This window comes from Phodopus roborovskii, unplaced genomic scaffold (genome assembly GCF_943737965.1).
Source record: "Phodopus roborovskii unplaced genomic scaffold, PHOROB, whole genome shotgun sequence".
NCBI classification, from domain to species: domain Eukaryota; kingdom Metazoa; phylum Chordata; class Mammalia; order Rodentia; family Cricetidae; genus Phodopus; species Phodopus roborovskii.
In genome coordinates this window covers 17,955,579-17,977,305 of record NW_026126588.1, presented here as the reverse complement: position 1 = coordinate 17,977,305, position 21,727 = coordinate 17,955,579, and the positions used below count along the sequence as shown (strand labels likewise).

The 21,727-nt window shown below is 46.5% G+C and overlaps 1 protein-coding gene across 4 annotated transcripts in view; it reads right to left on the bottom strand.

Moving 5' to 3' along the window:
• Nucleotides 1-21,727, bottom strand: part of Dst (dystonin) — a 348,777-nt gene that overhangs the window by 52,552 nt on the left and 274,498 nt on the right. For 3 of the 4 annotated variants that reach the window (XM_051204361.1, XM_051204358.1, XM_051204359.1), the window contains 8 exons: nt 10,345-10,506; nt 8,961-9,131; nt 5,863-6,029; nt 4,156-4,315; nt 3,638-3,964; nt 3,078-3,162; nt 1,776-2,017; nt 811-1,017 (listed from right to left, as the gene is read on the bottom strand). In XM_051204361.1, coding sequence (XP_051060318.1) covers nt 811-1,017; nt 1,776-2,017; nt 3,078-3,162; nt 3,638-3,964; nt 4,156-4,315; nt 5,863-6,029; nt 8,961-9,131; nt 10,345-10,506 — 1,521 coding nt within the window. The remainder of the gene's footprint in view (nt 1-810; nt 1,018-1,775; nt 2,018-3,077; nt 3,163-3,637; nt 3,965-4,155; nt 4,316-5,862; nt 6,030-8,960; nt 9,132-10,344; nt 10,507-21,727) is intronic. The other variant, XM_051204360.1, reaches the window with a different exon arrangement.

Below are 21,727 nucleotides of genomic sequence, written 5' to 3'. Positions count from 1 at the left end.
CCTACAGGCTTGTTCCTCAGTGTCAGAAAACCGACTTCAGAGACTCTCTCCCACAGTGCGTTTTGTGTCTCGCTCTTGCCTGGCGCGATTAAAGAGGTTAGTCACACATCTCCAGCTTGAGGCCTCCTACAAAACCAACCCAGACCTGATGACTGAATGTAAATAGCCACAACGGTTTCAACATAGTTTGAACTATGCACAATAAACCTCTATTCTCAACTGACTTCCCACCACTTTCCACAGGGCTGGGGCCAACAGCAGAATTCTCTAAAACTTTGGATGAGAAACTGTGTGAAGCCACAGACAGGTCAGAAACTATCATTACCCCCCCCCCTCCCTTTTAGTCATCTGTGGAAAAGACTCTATGTCAAGAAGAAAACTGTTTTCCTTTAAAAAAACAAAGGACTTTCTCTTTGCTATCTCGGTATGCCAGGGGACAGTTAATACTGACCTATACACTAATTCAAACTATTTACTCACAGGTACATCAGGCTTAGTCTAGGCATAACACTAGCATGAGCAACACACACATACGTAGGTAAAGCATTCTGTTTGGGAAGCAGGGCTATCCTGTGTGCGGCAGGGTGCTGTCCGTCCGTGACGTCATGGGGGCAGATGGTTGTTAGCGATATGCAGATTGGCGGTGCCCTAGTGCTCAGATGTAGCCCAGTCAAATTCTATTAAAATCCCTGTAGCTCATTTCCGAAGCACAGCGATCAGAACGGAGATGCAGTAGTGCACATGTCTGTTCGGGCAGAGACCCTGGGCTGTTGGAGAACGTCTGTTGCCAAGACCACAAGATGGTCTTACCTGCTGAGACCGCAGAATGGCAGCATCGATCTCTTCCACTTTCTGGGTGATGGTGTCGCTCACCAACCGGTAGCGCTCGTTGTCCTCGGCCACCATTTTCTCCAGTCCTTCCCTCGCCCTCCAGGGCACAAGCTCCAACAGCGCGCCGCTCACTTCGTTAAGAGAGTCCAGTAAGGCTTTGTTGCTCTTGACTTCCTTTTTCAGCTCCTTGAAGACACACAGACACACACCGGGGGTTTGGAGGGGAGGTTGGGGGGGGGAGATGAACAAACATTTGGGCAGGCTCTCCTTCTGTTCTTGGGGGTCCTTTGCTGGCTGACAAAGCTGCACACTTGGCCTGGCTAGTTCCATGTGAGCTAAATAAACGTCCATTATTTATAGCTATTTTGTAAAAACTGAAAGTGTTTCCAGAGGAGTTTGGAGAGAGCAGTTCATTTGTTGACATGGCAAGACTGCCGTCTTTGAAGCGGAAAATAAATATTTGCAGCTTGGAAACACAAACCCAAACAAGTTACCATGTAAGTGAAAGACGAGAAAGCTGTTGCACTCCAGTGGAACATGGCCTGCAGAGAGGACATGCTGGTGTTGAGCCACTGCAGCCCCACCAGGTAGGTCCCCCTGCCCCCAATGGGATCCGAAAGGAATGCTGGGAAAGGCAGTGTATTTATGTGATGTTGTCAGAAAACCCACCGTGCTACCCATCTCTGACAGAAATGTTTTACAAATCTCTGAAACAATGATCATCCTCTTTTTCTATTTTTCCTTCTTCATTATTCTACCTTTGGGCAGGAAACTGTGTTCCCAGTCACACGACTCTTAAAGTGAGCAACACTCCCAGCCTGAATAGTCAGTCACCCTTACTGCCTGTTTCCGCCAGGCCCCACCCACCAAGACAGCTATAACCTAACCCTCACAGATCCACCCCTCCTGGGTAACAAATGCCTCCGAGATACGCAGTTGCATACTTTCTGTCTCTCGTGGACTTGGCTTGAGGGTTCTCCCTTCAGGGCCTGAGTCTCGTAGGACAGTAACTCCACCTCCACCCTGTCCAGCCAGTTGCACAGCTCCTTGTGAATGGACTGAAGCTGGCTGGCGAGCTGCAGAGCCTGTGCCAGAGTCTTCGCTACATCGCCGCTCAGTTTGGTGATGTCTTTGTACCTTGCTTTAATGGCTTCCAACTTGTCTTGAATTATCAAAACTTCATCACCTAAAATTTCAAAAGACATATCACTTCTTATAGAGGGGTAAAAAGCGAGGGCACAGAGTTTCTTCTGACACTACTCATGGTATGTTTTTGGGCAGAGAGGAGACTTTTTCTTTTTCTCTCAAGATAATCTGACCCAAAAGATTCGCTTACTTCTTCCCTAGGATTGCTAGCCATGATATTATCGCTGAAAGTAGAAAGTAGAAAGCAGACACTTGGGTTATGTGCCATGTTTGGTTTACCTTGCAAAGCTTTCTGTCATCAAAGAGTGAGAGCTAAAACTGGCCGTCCTCAGCTCACTGATATCATGGCTTAGAAACGGGGTTACGTCAGGCAGGATATTTAACCTCCCTGTGCTTGCTCATCATTGCTCACTTTCACACTTCCGGGAATCTTTATCTGCCTCTACTTCCTCTGCAGACAGGCACAGATTATGCCCTAAGCTCTAGACACTTCATCGAATGTCTTTAGCCACAATGAGTGAGTGACAGCTGCACCATGCGTGCGTTCGCAGACACATTGCTGAAATAGATAAGGACTTTCCTATAGGCCAAAGAATTGCTAAAATAACTTCACTCCTCTGAGTTGCTCAAAAGCCTCTCAAATAGGTATTAAGCCGTGCGTCTGTTTTCTTAGTGGGCTCAAGCTTGGGGAAATTAAACCCTCGGACTACCCTAACAAGCATCACTACAGAGCAATCTGCCTTAAAACAAGACAAAACAACAACCACCAACAGTCTGAGCCCATGTATTCACCAGTCGTCCAATGGTGGAAGACTAATATAGCTCCAGTGCAGGCTTCTCTGACCAGCTCCTATGCCAAGCGCTTTATGTTATGAGTAATACACACAGCGTCCACTAAGAACACAAGTGAGATCATGGGAAAAACAGTGAGATCACATAGAAAGCCCTCTTGACTGACCTTCAAAGCATTCTGCAGGATGAGGTCTTAGAGCTGCCTCAAAAATTAGAGAATGTTTTGTTCCCTCTCCCCCAGCCCTTGGAATACCCTGCCAGCACTACAGAGTGGTAGCTCTGGACAGCCCGGGCCAGAGACGTCTCACCTGTGGTTTGTTTGAGCAGCTCTAAGCCGTTCAGCAGTGCCTGGTCTACATTCTGTTTCCTGAGGAGGATGTCTTCTTGTAGAGCCTAAAGACGGCAGGTACCGTTTGTATGGAAGGAGGGGAAAGCCAAATTTAAATCAGCAACAGCACTCACTAACCCCAGAGAACTTTCACTGGGCTCTATGGACAGGTCTGCAGAAACTCCTCCCACTTTTAAATGTCCGTTTCCCATCCACCCGTGTTCCATAACCCATAATTCACAGCACTCCCCTTTTAGGACACACGGAGGACCTTATAGAAATGCCTCAGTAGGGGCATGGAAGTACAGATTTATTACGGGTCCCTGAGTATAACAGTAATCACACCAAAAAAGGCAGCTAAATGGATGAATCCAATAGCTTGTCATTAAAAGCATCCTGTACATACAAGAGAAAGTCTGCTGTTGAGTATAACGATCGTAATGGACACGAAATAATATAAAACTAAAAAAAATGAATAAATTAATAACCGAAACAAACAAACAAAAAAAAAGAACAGATGAGAGAAATAAATGAAGATACCCGAAGTTCAGACTGCTGTTTCCATAGAGCCTCGGTGCTGTGGTCCTGGACTGACAGCTTGCTCAGTTTGCCATGCACTTCACTCAGCCAGTTCATCAGCCCAACTTCGTCTTCCCCAAAAATCTTAGCATTGCTCAAGGCCTGCTGGAGGAGCTCAGACCTGCTGTGACTTTTCTCTTGAATCTCAAAGTACCACGCTTGAGACAAGTCTAGTTTACTCTGTACCATATCTCTATCATCCCTGGAGCTCAAGACCTTTAAGGACTGGCCGATGCTAACAGCCTGGTGTAAGTGTTTATTGTGACTGATGATGTCATCTTCTAAAGCCTAAACAAAGTTCAAGAAAGGAAAACAAAACAAAACAAAAAGGAATGGACAAATGAAAAACATAAACAGAACCAAGGGATGATTTAAAAATGGACTTAGCTTTGCAATTATGCACGAAATAACAAATGCATGACACACAAACCATTGAACAAATGAAAAACCCAGCCTCACTGACACACCACACATCTTACTTTGTGCTGAGCAATCTGCTCCTCCAGTTTCGGCGCCTGGGTTCCTACGGGTTCAGAGTTTGCCAGTTTCTTCTCTATGGTCGTGAGCCACTCGTTCAGTGGTTCCAAGGTCTCATGAAACTCCTGAGCTACAGCCGAGATACCTTCCAACTGGCGGTTCCTAATCATTTGCCGAGACAAAGGTCAGTTAGGAGGGAGAATGTGTAAAATCATCGCCGGACATTTCCACTCATGGGCCTCCCATTGTATTCTAAACCCCGAGGTTTTAAAGAGATCAACAAGGGCTAAGCTTTAAAACTCAGATATGTGAAGGCCATGTTAAAATGTCTCTGAATAAATAAGGTTAAACAAGATATCAAGTACCTGAACGTGATAAAGGGTGATAGCCACCTTCCCCGAGGACACGCACGCCAACTCTAAGGATGTTTAAAGGCCGTAGCAATAATAACAACGGCAGGAAACACTACTTAAGACACGCTGTATGCCTGGCACACTGGATATGAATTTAAATAGAAGCGGTAGCCACTGAAGCTGTTTGTAACAAGACGGTCAGGAGTGGACCGATTTTAAAGCTTCAAGAATTATGACTGCTACTAGAAAAATACAGGAGCAACTGTGCTTGTCAAAAGCAACAGTTAATACTTTGTCAAGAACAGAGTCCCTCGGATTTATTTCAGAAACGCAGGGCTGTGGAGGAGCACCCAGGTCCCCATTCTATCCCTGCTGCCATTTTCCTCGCCAGCCGAGCTGCCAGTCCTCTGTGGAGATCTGGCTGCTGTCCTATCTTCCTGACATGTTGACTTTTGCAGGAATAATACGATCTGGGAGACGAACTTCCTATGAAGCTGAGAAGGATTATCTCATTATATCCTTGGCTGGCCTGGGATGCTATGCAGTTCCCGGTGGCCTACAATACACAGAACCCCACCTGCCTGTGCCTTCAGATAAAAGGTGTGGGCCACCATACCCGGCTCCATGCTATTATACCACCAACTATTAGCACACAAACTCTTCAAAGCCTCACCCTTCCTTTCCGTTCTGAAGAAGCAGGAGTTTGTGCACTACAGTTATTTTGCTGCCAACCCGGTCACCCCTTTCTTGTAGCGACCCCCAGTCAGTTTAAAGCATCATTGCAGACAGGGGGTCAGCACTGGTTGTGACTCTGTAATAAGAGTTGTGAGCCAGGCCCAGGACAGCCACATTCTAGCTCTCCCGTCTTCATGGAGGGAGAGCACCGCACGCTGCTTCCTTCTTAACTAACCCCTCCTTAAAATATGGCCGTCACTTCCTGGGCTCCAAAGTTCTTTCTATTACATGATTCCATCTTACCATGCATTTTTACTTTAAAGCATCACACTTGTCATCGTTTCTCAACGGCCATGCGTCTATAAGTCTGTGCCTACCTGAGGGGGGGGGGAGGGCAGAGGTGATCTGTCTGGCCTCATAACCCAAAATGCATCTACCTGTGCCTGACTCAGGGTAGGGAGAGAGTGACCATTCGATGCGCAAATGATTGCACTACCCTCAAAGGAAATGCTTTCTTAGTGAGCAGGGATGTAGCTGGTGGCCGCGTGACATCAGAGGAACGAGAAGACGGGCACCACAGCAACCTTGTATACACGATGAATATACAAAGGTGGAGAATATGGACTTAAAGGGAAGTGCGGCCCAACCCACAGCCCCGAGTCCACGGGGAGGGCTACAAACCTTGCTTCGGCTCTGATAAGAAGTGCCTCCCATCTACTGTCCAAGAGGCTCAGCTGCCTGGACAGCTTTACTTTGTCGGCAGGCTCTGCCGAGGCAGCGATTTTCTCTCCTTCTCGTTTGATCACCTCCACAGTGGACTTCCGGTCTTCCAGCAGTCTCTGCAGAAGCTTCATAGAAAACATTCAATTACTTCAAGAGGCAGAGAATGCTTTAATAATTATAAAGGTTTGCATATCTTATGTATCTCGTGCACTTTCGCCAAGGAAGACATACTTTGTATGGATATAGGTGAAAAAATATGAAAAGTGGGGCTTTGAGAATAATCCATTTGGGGCCAGTGAGATGGTTCAGCAGGTCAAGAGGGCTTGTCACTGAGCCCTGCGTTTGATCCCTGGGACCCACATGGTGGGAGGGGAGAATCAACTCCTACAAGTTTTCCTCTGACCTCCACATGCATGCTGCGGCACATGCTGGCCACATAAACAAATAAATGTCATTAGAGAGAGAGGAAAAAAAAAAAAAAAAGCCAAGAGAAAAGCCTTGGTTGCTACCACAGTGCCAGGCACTGAGGTGTGGCTTTCCCAATAGACAACTCTCACTGATAAGGGCACTGTAATCTTCTCATAGGATAAGCAGACTGAACCACGGGAAAAGTATGACATCCCCCTTACTTTAATGAAACAGGAATGCCCTAAGTAACCAACCATTATCAGCTCTGTCAAAATGAAAGGTTTCCATAAGTCACAGATGTTTTCAAAAGGCCTTCCAACATGACACAATGCATTATAGGCAAGCACATTACGATCAGGTCAAGCCCACAAGTCAGAAGGCTTCGTGGGAGGCGCCTAACTCCCACAGGGCAGAAGCAGCATTTCAAAACCCAATCGAGGATGAAAACCTGAACAGAGCTCTCAGACACTCAAAAGAAGGGAGTGTGGGGTACACTGAGGGGGAGTGGGGATCTTGAGAGCTGCCAAAAAGATTAAGATTTCAGGACTTAGCAGTTAAAAGGAAATTCAATTTAAACCTAAATTGAAGGCCATAGTCAGGGTCACCTTGCCCTAACTAATCAAAACAAATCATTCCTAAGCAACCTTGTATATAAGCACTGCGCTCCAGCAAAGAGGCGTAGGAGCTCAACCAGATAGGTCTCTGCTTCCTTCTTTCCTCTGGTCCTGAGAGACAGACAGCAAAGAGTAAAAATTCATGTTAAACCCAGGAGTAACATGCTAGACGAATACTCTGAGGTTGAGACAGCCAAGAAGGGCATTAAAGGGAACACATGCCTCCAAGGGGAGAGGATCACACATGTTCCTGACACAGCTCAGGACATGGGGGAAACAATGTGAAGTGCGTGGTTTAGGTAGAACTAACAGGATACTTGAAAAAAAAATACACACACACACACACACACACACACACATCATGTGTGCGAGCGCACGCGTGCACTTGTAGGGGCAAGAAGACAAACTTGTGGGAGTTAGTTCTCTATTGTCTCCCTGTGGATTTCCAGGACTTCAGGTTGTCCGGCTTGGTGGCAAGCCCTCCTTTACCCACTGATCCATACTGCCAGCCCAACTAGGTTACTTCTGGTAAACTGAAATAGCAAAACCTTTGGCAATTAAACAGACCGAGTCAAACAAATGGGTTTTATTGACTAAGCATCATTAACTAACCCTGGGGGAATAACTTAAATTAGTCAATGGTAGCAGTTACGTAGTTAAAAACCACACAGATACAATGGGATTCCCAGTGTGTCTGTCTCCTTCATCCTTCTTTTTCTACTGGAGCCTGAGCTGGACCCTCCTGCAACCCAGGCAACTGTACTCTGATTACATCGTATTCCCGAGCTGCTTGTACACTTTTGGTTTCCATACAGACCCTCAGTGAGTTGCTCACCAAGCTACGTTCCTGCAGGGCAAGAGTTTGTGATCCTCCTACCTCTACCTGCCAAGTGGCTAATGTTACAGGCCCGAGCCATAAGGCCCGGCTTCATTTCTCATACGGCTTCCTAACTGGCTGGAGTTTTCAGGGAGTCTTTCCAGGTCTGACATGGAATGCAGAATTAAAGGAAGCAGTACAGCGCTAAAAATCCAAGGCCAATGTAAACGTTTCCTTAAAACATTTAGCTTATCAAATAGTGCATGTACTTATGGGTTACGATGCAATGTTTTGATACATGTATATACTGTAGGATGATTTAATAAAACTAATTAACCCTTCCTCTGCTTATAATTTGTGTTATGTATCGGTATTTTGAAATATACAATATAATAGCCCAGGTGGTAAGGCATTTTCCTAGCATGGCAGAAGTCCTAGGTCCAATTCTGAGCAACACACACACACACACACACGCACACACACACACACACACACACACACACAACACACACAAACACACAGAGAGAATATGCATATTATTATTATTATTATTATTATTATTATTATTATTATGCCTGCTACCTACATTAAACCAGGGCTAGGAAGATAAATAACGATTAAAGGGGTCGTGGAGATGGCTCAGTAGGTATACATGCTTGCTCAGGACCCACATAACAACCCACACAGGAACTCATATGCTTGCAAACCTAACATTCCCCAGTTGGTGGGTGGGTGGAGACAGACAGACAGATTTAAAGAATCCCATGCTGGTCAGCCAGTCAGGCTCACCGAGAGACCCTGTCTAGAGGAAACAAGGTGAGGGACGAGGGGGAGGGGACACGGACGGGGGGACGGACGGGGGGACAGACGGGGGACAGACGGGGGGACGGACGACACCCAGCGTCCTTCTCTAGCCCCTCGATTCATGCACTCAGCCGCATACCTCACACACACTTCCACACACTTTGTAATTAGAACTTTTCTATGTAATGATTAACTAGATTTCAAAAAAATCAGTCTACTCCCCATTTTAAAAGTTATACAGGAGAAACCTTACTAATACATCACGTGCTATGTCTTTTTCCCGTGTCATTTCCAATCGAGCTGCTAAACCACTGGAAAAGTCATCAAATGCTTTGTGTCTGACCGAACCCAGCACTGTACACGGTGCTTTCTGTCCATCATACGGCTGTCATATGGAAACATCACTAATATACCTTTTGCTCTTGTATCTGGGCCTTCACCACTTTGAACTCTGCTGACGGGGGCTTCTGATTGGCCACGAGTTCCTCAGTGTCCGCCATCCAGCTAAGCAGGGACTCCAGCGCATCCTGGAACCTCCCACAGTGGAGCAGGGCCTCCTGGAGCTGGGCTGCTCGCTGAGCCACCTGCAAAGTTCCAGTTGATTCTATGTGTTTACTTGTTTCATCGGAAAGAAAGAAAGAAGTCTGCCCACTGCAGCTACTTCTCACAGTTCCTTCCTAACTTGGCCACATTTCCCTGCCCTCCCTCTCCCTGTGAGTATAAAGGCCAGAGATGGACTTTGTGTGTCTTCTATTACTTCCCACCTCCACTCTTGAGACCCTGTCTCACGGAACAGACAGCTTGTCATTTAGACAGGATGGGTCAGGATTCCACTTGTCCCCACCCCCCAGTGCTGGGTCACAGGCCGGTGTCCCCTGCCTTTAGGTGGGCGCTGAGGTTCCCGACTCAGGCAGGCACTTTCCCTACCATCTCCCAGCCGTTTCTTTTCTTTGTTGTGTGTATTCCTGTGCGTGTCTGTGTGCCCTACCGTGCCCTCCCCTCTGTCCACAACAAGATGCCATTGTTGGACTTTGCCTCTGTAGCCATGGCAAGCAGAGCAAAAAACAATACAACGGAGCCTCTGGCACTCCCTGGGGAGGTCTGGAGACCCTACGCTGGGATTCCCACTATTGCTCCATCTCCAAGTGATCTTGGGTGATGTTAAACTGTAGGGGAATGAAAGGTTAACGCCACCCACGATGGGGCCGGTCTTTGTGGTGACTTAGCTACTTAGGGGTGAGGGGGGTCACCCGTGCTCTAGTGCGTAACCCCTCACTGTACCCTGTAAAAATTCAGCGTACCCACTGGTCTCAAAATGGTGGACCCCCGTGACATTCCACGTGGGTCTCTTGTGAGTGCCCATCGGGGTGATGAATGGCTGTTCACGTGCATCTCCCCAGGAGAAGTTTAATGCAACAGGGAGCTGCAGCCCCCCCCAAGTCTGGGAGTCACAGGGGCAAAGGGGCTCCCACGGCATGAGGGGCTCCCGCGGCATGAGGGGCTCCCGCGGCATGAGGGGCTTGCTCGTTCTTTCAACCCAGGGCCGCCCACCATGGCTGCCACGGTCACACCTGCTCGGTCTGCGCACAAGTCTCTGTGGAAGTTGAGACGAGTCCCGTCTCAGCCCATGGACTTTAATCATCCCTACTCCCCGCCTACTGTTAGGGGCCACATGCAGAGCAACATGGAGAGGACAAGCATGCTTGGGCAAGTGTGGGTACCAGTACAAATACGCCCACTAGGCATCACAGTTGACAGCGGACCTTTACTGAGGAGTTGAAGGGGCCGGGCCGTTACCTTCTTGTTGAGAGTTTTCCACCGGGCATTGACATCGTCCAGGTCGCGCTCCAACCCCTGAGTGCACGTGTTTGCAGCTGCGCTCTGAATGAGGCCTTGGCCTAACCAGTTCACGTCTTGCTGCTTCGCCTGCAAAGGTTCAATCTCTTCTTTCTGGAACACCTGCAGGTTGGGGAGAACCGTATTGCAAGAACTGTATTACCTAGCAGCCACCAAATGTACAGGGACTATGTGCGGACCCATTACAAAGCAGAAGCTAGCGACCGTCACTCAAGTGGACGGGAACCACTGCTACTTACTTTGGGAGTGTGAAATACAAATTTGTGGCACTCAACAGTATATCCTACATACGTTTCCTAAGATCACTAGCAAAACCAAGGTAAGTATAATGGAATTTCCTACCATCCTTGGGGAAAACACACACACACACACACACAAAGAATGCTGAGGAGGAAATGACAAGATAAGCCCCTTTCGAGTCAAGGGATTCTCCTGGGGGCTCATGAGGATTGGGGCAGCGTGGATGCCGGGCAACTGAAGCTTGCGGCTCAAAGGACAAACGGAGAGTCACTGGCAGGGCAGCAAAGTAGGTCAAGAGGCCAAGTACATGCCTACCCCCAGGGGCCAAAGCAGGAGAGCAGCGAGTGGAAAAGGCAGAGAGGCCTGTGGACACAGGGCACGTGGGGAGCTCCACAACCACCACTGCGGAGTATGCAGACCCCGGGGAACGCCCAAGGTGACGTGGCAAGACCCATAGGCAAAGGGTGTTTCACAGCTGCCAGGGGCAGAAGCTGTGGGCCCAGAGAGAAGGCTACAGCTGTCCTAGAACAGTTCCTGACCCTAAGAGCAAGGGTAGCATTAGAGCCTCTGGCCTATGACAGTCCTCTCCTGAACACCGTGAACACCTCCAGCGAAAGGGAGCTTGAACTTTAATCATAAAACACGAAAGGAAAACTCAGTTCACCAACCAACGTCAGGCACACAGTTGTCGTGCAGAAACAAGGAAAAAGTGAAAATCCAGGGTACCACGTCTCTCCCCAGGACTGCCAATCCACACGTACCGGCGTCCAACGGGACACAGTCAAAGGGTTTGAACGAATGACTAAACCATGTTCAAACAACTTGAAGAGGAGATGAGTAGACCACAAAAGCACAAAAGCAAAGATCAGAATGAAAAATAAAGAGGGTTTGTTTACAGAATATGAAAACAGAATCTAACAGAGACATAGAATGGCTGCAGAAATTGAAATTGAAATCATGCTGGGGGAGGGGGGGGGGAACAACCTAAAACCAACAAACAAGACGAATAAAAATGTTAGAGGAAAGCCTTGCCCACACAACGGGACATGTGGAAGACAGAGTAGGGATTCCTGAGGACACGGCGGAGGAATTACTCGTTCAATAAAAGTCGGCGACTGAACACGAGAAAGCCCCGGGGATTCCATGAAAAGACCAAACCTTCTAATTCTAGTGTAGAAGATCCTGAGCAGAAGATCCTTGCGCCAAAGGCACTGAAAAGGTGGGCATGACTGAGATGATGGCCCCTGCACACAGGAGCCCTCACCCTGGGTCCGACCCCACATGGGCTGTGCTTTCGCATTGTTTGCTTCCTCTCATGAAACTGCTGTCAACAGCTTCCTGGTACTCGCTTCCCTACCCGACATTCTATCCAGCGTGTGGTCCCCCAGTTGCTTGTGACTTATAATAAAGGATGTAGTACATTAGATTAAAATACAAATTCACAGAAATGGAAATTACTGTTTTGTGTATAATAGTCCTAGACCCTGGGCCTGCTACGGTACCTAGATAGTAATATGTACTCAATAGTTATTTGCTGGATTGACGTCAACACATAAAAGATGATACACCTATCTTGGGTGGATGCTATCAACCCTTTTCTAGGTAGCAGTGAAAGTAACACACTATTTCCTCCCCACACAGGTAATATAAATACTTAAAATGTTGGGCTTGGAGGGTGTTAAGAAGAAGAAAAAAAAATCAATTATTTTTAACTTAGTGATGAAAATTTTACACAGATATTAAGGGAGAATAAAGTTTGGGATTCTGAGTCATTATACTGAAGGATACCATAAAAATAATTAATGGCTGGATAAGCAGAACATATGGAAACATAATAAAGGCAGATTACATGAAAAGAACACTTCAGGAGAAAACTTTAGCAGTGAAAAGTAACTGTACACAAAGAAGGCGGGGCCGAGGAGACAACGCCCCAGACCAGACGCTGGCTGGCCCATTGTTGAGCATGCAGGGTACCTCTATGCTAACTGTAAGAACGAATACATCGGGAAGAGTAAACAAACGAGCCATTGTTTCCCCTGAGCTGCCCTGGTAACAAAAAGTTCAAGCTGCTTTTTTTTCCACTGGCCATGCACATAGACATTTCCATGCTGGCTGAGGGTTTCTATGTCAATTACCAGCCATTAAGAAATTGGCTGCTTGGAATGAAGGCAGCAGAAGATTCCCTGGTCACCTCAGTGAAAAGGGAGCCTTTCTCCTGCGTTTCGAAAGGTGTGACTTCCTGAGGACGTCAACAGATAGCTGCAGCGGGTGGTATTGGCACTGTGATTCTGTTTCCCTTTTCTTGTTTTCTTAAAAATAATTTAGAAACAATCTTATTTTACATATCAGTCATCCCCCCCCTCCCCTCTCCTTCCCATCCTCCATGGAACTCCCCCCCCCCCAACACACCTGTTTCTTTTCGACGGAACTTTCTAAGGTACCACTTCCAGTAAGCTAAGTAGGGGATGTCCAACAATTTACAAACAAATACACAGGGTCAGGGAAACTGCTGTGTTCTTGTATGTTATACAATGTTTCAGGGGAAAACGTTAAGGTTTTCAGGACAAAAGCCTTACTAATAACAATGTTCTAGTAAACTGTCTGCAGTCTGGATCTTGGGTATACTAAGGGTTTTCGTATCAGAGCAGGTCTACGTGGGTCTGTGATCACTTTCCAAAATTTTTCAAAATGACTGCACCAACAGCCAAGTCAGGGAAAAATAAAACACAATTTTACACATCAGCTATAGAATCTTATAGGGAAAAGGTATTTTGCTAAACCTTTAAATTAGCAGAGCATTTGATGCAGGCTCAAGGAAAGGTGTAGACAGAAGGGCACAGACCAAAGAGGTACTTGTGATACTGTTTAGATTCCTCATCATCTCTGAGCAGTAACAAATACCTATAAAGACCTGCCCCCCCACTCTGCCCCCCCCACCCACACACTCACAGCACACAAACACAGAGAGCCTTAAAATAAAATGAAGTTAACTCCAAGGCAAAGTTTACCAGAAGAGCTTAGGGGAAACACCAAAATAGCCAACTTGAATCTGAGTGGGAAGAAAAAAATTACAGGCTTGACAGACAACCTCCACTTATTACAAGGCAGGGCCCTTTACTTTCTTAGCTCATCTGCAGCTCTGGAGAGTTAGGGTCTACAATGCTTGCAAAAGCACAGCATCTTCTCTCCTCTCCCCCATGGGGGTGGGTGGAGTGCTTTGCAGACCACAACAAATACAACACTGTGTTTGTACCTTTATGACTAAGCCTGTTGATAGACTTAATAGACTCAAAACAACTGCCCTTAAATGGCACTGTTTTAAACCACAATGTGTGCAAAACCCTAGCATTAACCCAAATTAACAGTGGGGGAATTCTGAATGAACTACAACAGCCACTGTCTACAATCACCACAGGCCCCCCGAACATCTGGGAATGACCATTCCCCAACAACCCCTAATTAATTTGTTACACCAATGGATTCATCAATTGCTGGCATCTGGCAGGGTGCTAATCAAGGCCCTCAAGTGAATGACTGCATTTGATCATTACTAAAATCATTCTTGGCCCCTCTGAAACAGGACCACAGGCAGCTGCCACTGTGGTTTTCCAATCCCATTAATTACCTGGACCAACTGGAAGCCATTGCAGACCGTATTCAATGTTCCTGCCTGGACCCCCCTTCTTCTGGGTCCTGTTTTCTTTTTTACTGGTATGAATTGGAGGGGGCACTTCATCTGGGTCACCCCCATCTCCTGGGCAGGAAAGGGGGCCTCTATGTCACCCTTAGATGCCACGTTGCAGTCTGCTGAATCGTATTGTGTCAACAGTATCACATTTTCTATCAAACCTGGGCTACCAAAGTCTCCATGGCGCTCTCCTAGGTCTGTGGGAGAGAGCTCTAAACCCCCAAGAGGTTCCTTCCCATGTCCCCTACTGTGTGCTGCGATCTGGGGCTCCCCTTGTCTGGAAGCTGTCTCCTTTTCTTCGGAGTTGGAAATCCACCTGTTTTCTCCGTCTCTTGGCACAACTAACGCACCACACTTTGTATCCGCTCTCAACTGGCTCTGCACACAGCCATCCTCACCACAGAGCGCCCTTTGACCACTCCTGCACTTGTTCCCCTCGAGTAAAGAAACATCCTGGAAGTTGTCATCGGGGTGGGCACTCCTGCACGAAAGCAGTGGGATCTTCTGTTCGCTAGCGGAATCCGCAGGGAAAAGTGGCCTGTATTGCTCTGATCTGTGGATATCTTCAGCAGAAGACGGGCTTCTAAGCTGTGGCTGGTCTCCATTTAAAATGCCCTGCCTTTCTTCTCTCTCTGCTGGGGGACTACACAAACCAGAGTCATCCTCTTCCGAAGTCTGAGAATTAGTGCCCCATCTGCCCTTGCCGGCCTTGGTAACAACATCCGACACATCAGTAGGTTCAACAAAAGAACTTTCACTTTTGTTTGCATAGTCCATAAAACTGGCTGGGACAAACATCCGCCACGACCTCCTGTGCTCTTTCTTTTCTGCTTGGGACTTGGGTTTGGACAGACCTGTGCTTCGGATGACGTCACTGTTTAGCTTGAGGGCATCAAAGATCATCTTTTCATCTAGTTTGCTAGCTTCCCGGCCTCTCAGCTCAAATATGCTGGAAGAGGAAAGGGCACCGTTGGAGCACAATGAGCTGCCGTCTAGCGTCCTGTGACTGTAGGGTAAAGTGCGCTCTGTGAAATGCCTAGAAGACAGGCTACCTTTGGAACCCGAGTCTATCTGTTCGTTTAGTCTAACTGTGTCATAGATGGACCGCTGCGGGACGTAACAGTCTTCAATGTTCAGGTCCTCCTCTCCTTCGTCCTTCCCTACACACGGAGGATTCTGGCGTAAACAGTCTGGTCTGCTGAGTGGCTTCCCCATTTTGTAGATAGTCAAAACAAATATTGCAGCTTTTGACACCCAGAGGAAGAAATACAGCAAAACCTCTTCCAAGGAGGTCTACTTGTGAATAGAGCTATGATGCATCCAGCATAGAGGCACAAATAACAAGGCATAGTGTCTGAGGTGTTTACGGTTATCACCAGTGCATCGGTGTAAATGAAGCTATATCCTTTTACCTGGTTCTAAGAAGTAAAGTGCACCAAGACAGAGAGTGTGTAGCTCTCCGGCCACCTCCAGCAACTCTATCAAAGTCCCCTTTCACTCCCAGGCCCATGAAAACAAGCACCCAGCTAACGGTGACTTAAACACTCCCAGCATTCCACTCTTGAGTCCATTTCTCATTTTAGTTTAATTTTGCTTGAGGTTTCCAGATTAAAATTTCCAAACGCGCAAGCATTTTAACAGGCTGAACATTAACCTAGGCACGGCAGAACTCCGGCTGAACTGTAATCCACTTAAAAAAGATGGCTTGCAAAACTCCATGTCCTTTACATATAAACTTTTGAGAGGCAGACAAACACAAGAGCCATGTATTGTTCAGATCGGAAGGCACAGAACAGATAGATCCTCGGAGAAAAAATAAGTTATGCTTGATGTTGTTAAAAAAAAAAAAAAAGTTAAATTTTTCTTTTAAATGGGAGGGGGAGTCATGTATAAATAAACTTGAGCCAAAAGGCAGTATTTCTTCCCATATTAAGCTTCTTTGAGGTTATCCAGAATTACCCAAAAGAAAAAAAAAAAAAAAAAAAAAAAAGGCCAGGGCAGTGAAATCCAGCAACTATTAAACCTTCTTAAGGCATGTCCAAGGTTCTTTTTAAAAAAAACAAAAACCAAAAAATAAATTCCCCCAAGATTCTTATCTGATATTCCCGAAGAAGGCTTCTTCCACCTGAGGCTGAGGCGGCCGCAGCCCGAGCTCCGGGCTTCCTGGCAGGCATAGGCAGTTCGCATCCAGCTGAAGCCCCAGCCGCCCGAGGACCGCTGGCAGGGCAGGCTGCGCCGCTCCCGCCGGGGCTCGGGCTGTGACAGGGCAGCGGGGCCTCGCGGCAGCACACCCAGCCCGGGCGGCATCGATCTGATCCCGTCCGCCCGCCGGCTCCGCTCCGCTCCGCTCCGTGCTACGCCCTCCCGTGACTTAACTTCGCAGTCATCCTGCCCACTCGGCTTCTTCCCCAGCCCAGAGCGGTTTCAGGGGGAGGGGGGAGGAATCTCGAGGCGAGGCCTAGAGGCTCCAATGCAACAGCTTGGTGACATCAGCGCGGAGCGGGCCGGGTTCTGCAGCTGGGAGCGGGGCAGCCGGGTTCAGATGTCCCGAAACCCCTCCCGGCTTCAGGTCCCAGAGGGATCCGCCAGGGCAGCGGCAGAACCTGACACCAGCGGCCCAGGGGCAGCCGTTCCCACCGCTGGCTCATTTGACTGCTAAATGAGAGTGTGGGGTGGGGGCAGGGGGAAGGGCTAGGGGGCCGAGTGGGCGGGGTGGCCAGGTCCCTATCCTGGGCTGCAACCAAGCTCCTGCGGTGACGAATCAGTTACCGAAGGACCGCTTTGAAGTCGAGTGCTTTTATCATTTCCTCCTTAGAGCCCGAGTTCAAAACCCGCTTTTCTCCACAGTAAGGGACCCCAGCACTGTTGGCTGGGGTATTTGTAGTTACTAATATCCACACAGACCTCTTGAGAGCAATGCAAACTGTGCACTCTGGGCAAACCGTGAGCCCAGAAACTGAATGGTTATTTAATAGTCGCATCTACCGATTTTTATCTGTTCAACAAACGTTCTTATAAAATGACTCTCCAGCAAGGCAAACCGTAGGCTTTCTGGCAGAAATGACAAGAATTATTTAATAAACTCTATCCATTCTTGTAGGAAATGAGCCATACTCCTGAAAAAAAAAAAAAAAAAAAAAAACCTAGCTACAAAGGAAGAATTTTTTTTTTAAAAAAAAAATCTCATAATCATTCACAAACAAAAATTTAGGTATAAAATACCCACTAACACCCCAACACTGATGCCCATTTTCATGGTCCAGAACTGTACTGTTCCAACCATCACCTGGTTCTGTGATTGTGATGTCCAAGCACAGAGAAATCTGTCCACAGCTACCAATGCTGGAGCACAGGATGGACTGATTGACTGACTGACTGCACGCCTGGGACCGAGGGGAAACCAAGGGTCTTGTCCTCAAACTCCCACCCACCTTAGAAGCATAGGATGCTACCCTAACCCAAGGAAGTATTACTGGTAATTCCCATAAAAACACCCTGGCAGTACCTTTATCCAAACACTGCAAGGTCCGTATTAACTGCTCATAAAGAACCGCCCTAACTCAGACCACCTTAGACAGAGTGGTTAGCACAGTTATCCCAGCCTTTGGGAAGGCTGAACGAAACAAAAACCGTCATTAGAGACAGGCAGTGCACTGTTTAAAAAAAAAAAAAAAAAAAAAAAACTTCATGGACAATTCGTCTCTAAATCCAAGCATTCAGAGCAAGCGTGGGGGAGGGGGGAGTATGACATCACACCATCACTTCACTCCCTATCTTACAGAGTAATGGGAAATAAAGACAATACAATGGGCACAGCACAGTTTGGAAGCAGGAAGTGCCTTGGGGAAACTTGCACTGGCTGATTAGGCGTTAAGTGTGAATTCTTATCATCTTAGTGATTTCAGCTTATTGTGCTCTGGCTCAGATTAATGACTGTATTATTTGCAGTATACACCGAGATGTCTAGCAACAGTCCACACGTGTGTGTTACTTGAGATCACGTGGAAAGCGACATCTAGATTAACACAAAGGTCAAAGCCTGCCTCGTTGTTGTTCACCTTATATTTGTGCTGTGTGGCTACTTCAAAAGTGACAGTTCCCCCGCCCCCCATTGCTGATGAAATCGGGACCTGTTATGCTGTGTTACAATACCTGATCACGAATTGTCAGAGCGCTCGCATTTCCACGAGAGGAAAACACAAACACACCGGGGAGAGGGCTTTTCTAAACAGCCAACACTGAGCTCACACACAAAATCACCATGCAGCTCTCAAGACGTAACAAACCCTCGCTGTGTCTAGAGATGATCTAGCTAAAATTCCCTAATGTCTACTCAGACATGCCTATCGTCAATGCTAACTGAACTGTAAGGGAAACAGCGCCCAGGCTGTCACTTCGTACTTCTCAAGTGAAATCCGTTTAGAGGAGAGTTCTTGCGGGTAATCTTATTACCAAGTGCCACAAATCACTTTATGGAAGTCATTAAAGGCTAATTTTATAAACTTAAAACATGGAAATTTTAGACCTGAGAGGTTCGAGACATTATGTTCATTCCACCATTAAGTGGAGAATATGTAAACACACACTATATTATCTATGAAAACTGACAAAATTTTCTCTTGGCCCAACAGCTCCTGAAATCAGGATGGGAAAAAAACAAATGAGAAATAGGGATTTTGTGCAGCAGCTGAGGAACAGGCATGAAGAGCAATGGATTTCACTGTTTCTTTTTAAAGTAGGCAAGTCCTGCAGTTTCTATATGGGACAACCCACCACCACACAAATGGCGGTAGTCCTGAGCAGTCCTCAGAGCATGCGGTCTCTGTTCATAACAGTGGAAATTAATTCCTGGTTAATAGAAAACAGCACAAGAGGAGTATGTTCCAAAGCGCTAAATGCTTGCTGTCTGATCCCGTGCAAACTGCACTCAGTCCCTTTAACGCTCACAGACCTACCCACAACCACCACAGCACTGTCCCGCCCTCAGTGAGCTTTCTAGGCAGCTAAAAAGATTCTGCACAGAAGGCAGTGATCTACATATAAATCTTATTAATTGAAATAAATACAGGAAAATGTCTTAAAAGCTCATGTCTTTAAAGGCCAACAAGCAAGCAAAACCCAGCACACACATTAATGAGCCGATTCGCCCTCCTTCAGAGAGCAAGAGCCAAGCCATTAAGATGATTACAGATGTGTGTGTGTGTGTGTGTGTGTGTGTGTGAGAGAGAGAGAGAGAGAGAGAGAGAGAGAGAGACAGAATGAGAACGAGATACAGCATGCACATAGAGGTCAGAGGTCACCTTGTGGGAGTTGGTTCTTCCCTTTACCATGTGAAACTCAGGACATCAGGCCTTGGTGGCAAAGGCCTTTACCAGCACAGCCATCTTGCCAGCCGTCAAGCTCCCTTTGACATTCATTCTTTCCAGATTTGTAGTGTATGCTTCTTGTATGATGGAGGAAAGAGGCAGCCATGTGTTAGGCCCACTTAGGGTGGGGGTGTGATCTCCGCACCGGGACTGGGGCCTTCTGTCTTGCCCACCAGATGCAGTAGGCTTTCATCCTAAACTACTAAAGGCTACTCTGATGTGGCTAAAGAACGTGACCTTCCTATAAGCCCCTTCTTCAAGGTAATTTCCATTGTGAAAATATTTTCACCTCTATAAATAAGGAAGGAAGGCACATAACCTGCTGGCTAGGAACCAGTCCACTAAGACGTGCCCCATACCCAAAACCTCCTAAACCAGAGTTACCCAACTCCCCTCGCACTCAATGCAAATGGGTAAATTATTATCTTTGATCTCCACTAACAGTGTGAATATTACTACTGAAACACTTTCTGAAAATTCTAATTTTACCTTTAAAAATATGGTGACATCACAGTAGCTGTTTGGGGAATCATTTAACCAGTATTTTAAGAATTCTGTGTGCAAGCTTTCTGGTGTCTCTAGTGCCACGATGTTTTGCATTTTATTTATTCAATATTCAAATACTGCCTGGGTTAGATAATGCGTACACCTGGACCAGCTATTATTGCATAATTGCAGGTTCTGGTCTATGTCTCTGCTTTCAACTTGACTTAAAAATTCTCTGTCCTATGAAATGATATCTCCATCTTGAAAATAGAATTGCTGAGTTGATCCAGTGAGACCTTGTCTCAAATAAATAAGTGAAATAAATTACAAAATAAATAAAATGGACCTCAGTCTTCAGACTAGAAAGACATAAGGCCCAAGAATCAAATACATAGTTTAAAAATTAGCGTTAACTAAAGAGGTATCAGCCTTTCGTCAAAGTGTCTGGAATCTTCTTTTGACTGGTAATGAATCAGAATGTTTGACTTACAAGTTTTCAGTCATTGTAGTTGAATTGATTATTTATTTATTTATTTTTTGGTCATAAATAAATTTTGTCTCTTTAAGGAAACAAAGTCAAAATTAACAGCAATTTCTTCAGTTCTATTTAGGGGGAGGGGCAGGGAGATCCATACTTAAGTCTACATTATTACAGGGGTGAATGTTGGTTTCCCTACTGGCAAGTCATGTGGTAATTAGTGACCACTAAGTTTCAGTCCCGCTTTCAAGCAGTTTGCTGTGTACTGAGAAAAAAAAAAAAAAAAAAAAAAAATCACAGGATTTTACCCATGACATTGGAGGTGAAGGAAAGCTACTTGGTGGATTAATGTCAAACTGGATTATATTTGAAAGCTCGTAATGTAAACAGGCCCAGCCCTTCAGGGCTTTCCTGTTTCATTCTTAGAAATTATAACGACTGGCTTTTTACACAACGCAGATTATTTCATTTAATTTGTTCTAAAAGTTTCAAAAAAATATACTGAAAACTAGTTTCACAAAAGACTAAGACCCAATGGGAACTAAATTGAGAGCTGCATTATGAGCAAGAGCCTTTGCCACTTTAACAGAGAAAGAGACTAAGGCTAAGGTGACAGCTGTCTGGTTCCGCCCTCACCAGCCCCACACTCACTGGGAGGCTCATCATCACAGCCCTCACAGCATTTCACCACCCCAGCTTCTGCAGCTTCACACACACCGAGCTCATGATGCTCCTGGCAGCCAGTTTAACAAAACACTCATCGTAAGTGGGCGTTCCTGATGCGCCCCAAAATGAATGGCAACAGTGGCTTGTCACTCAAATCCCGTAACTTAGGCCACAAGCTGATATGGAAAAATCTTCCCAGAGGAAACATCAGGCCTGAGACACAAGAAACACAGCTGACATAAGGCATTGTGTGATTTTCATCAAAATACCGGGGCTGTGTGGTCTTATCACCTTTGTGACCCAGTACTGATCGCCAACATCCATTGCCCTGTGTAATGGTTAAGGAGAAGCAGCACCTGCTTTGCGTGGCTGATAGCACAAAGTATTTGACACAGGCTA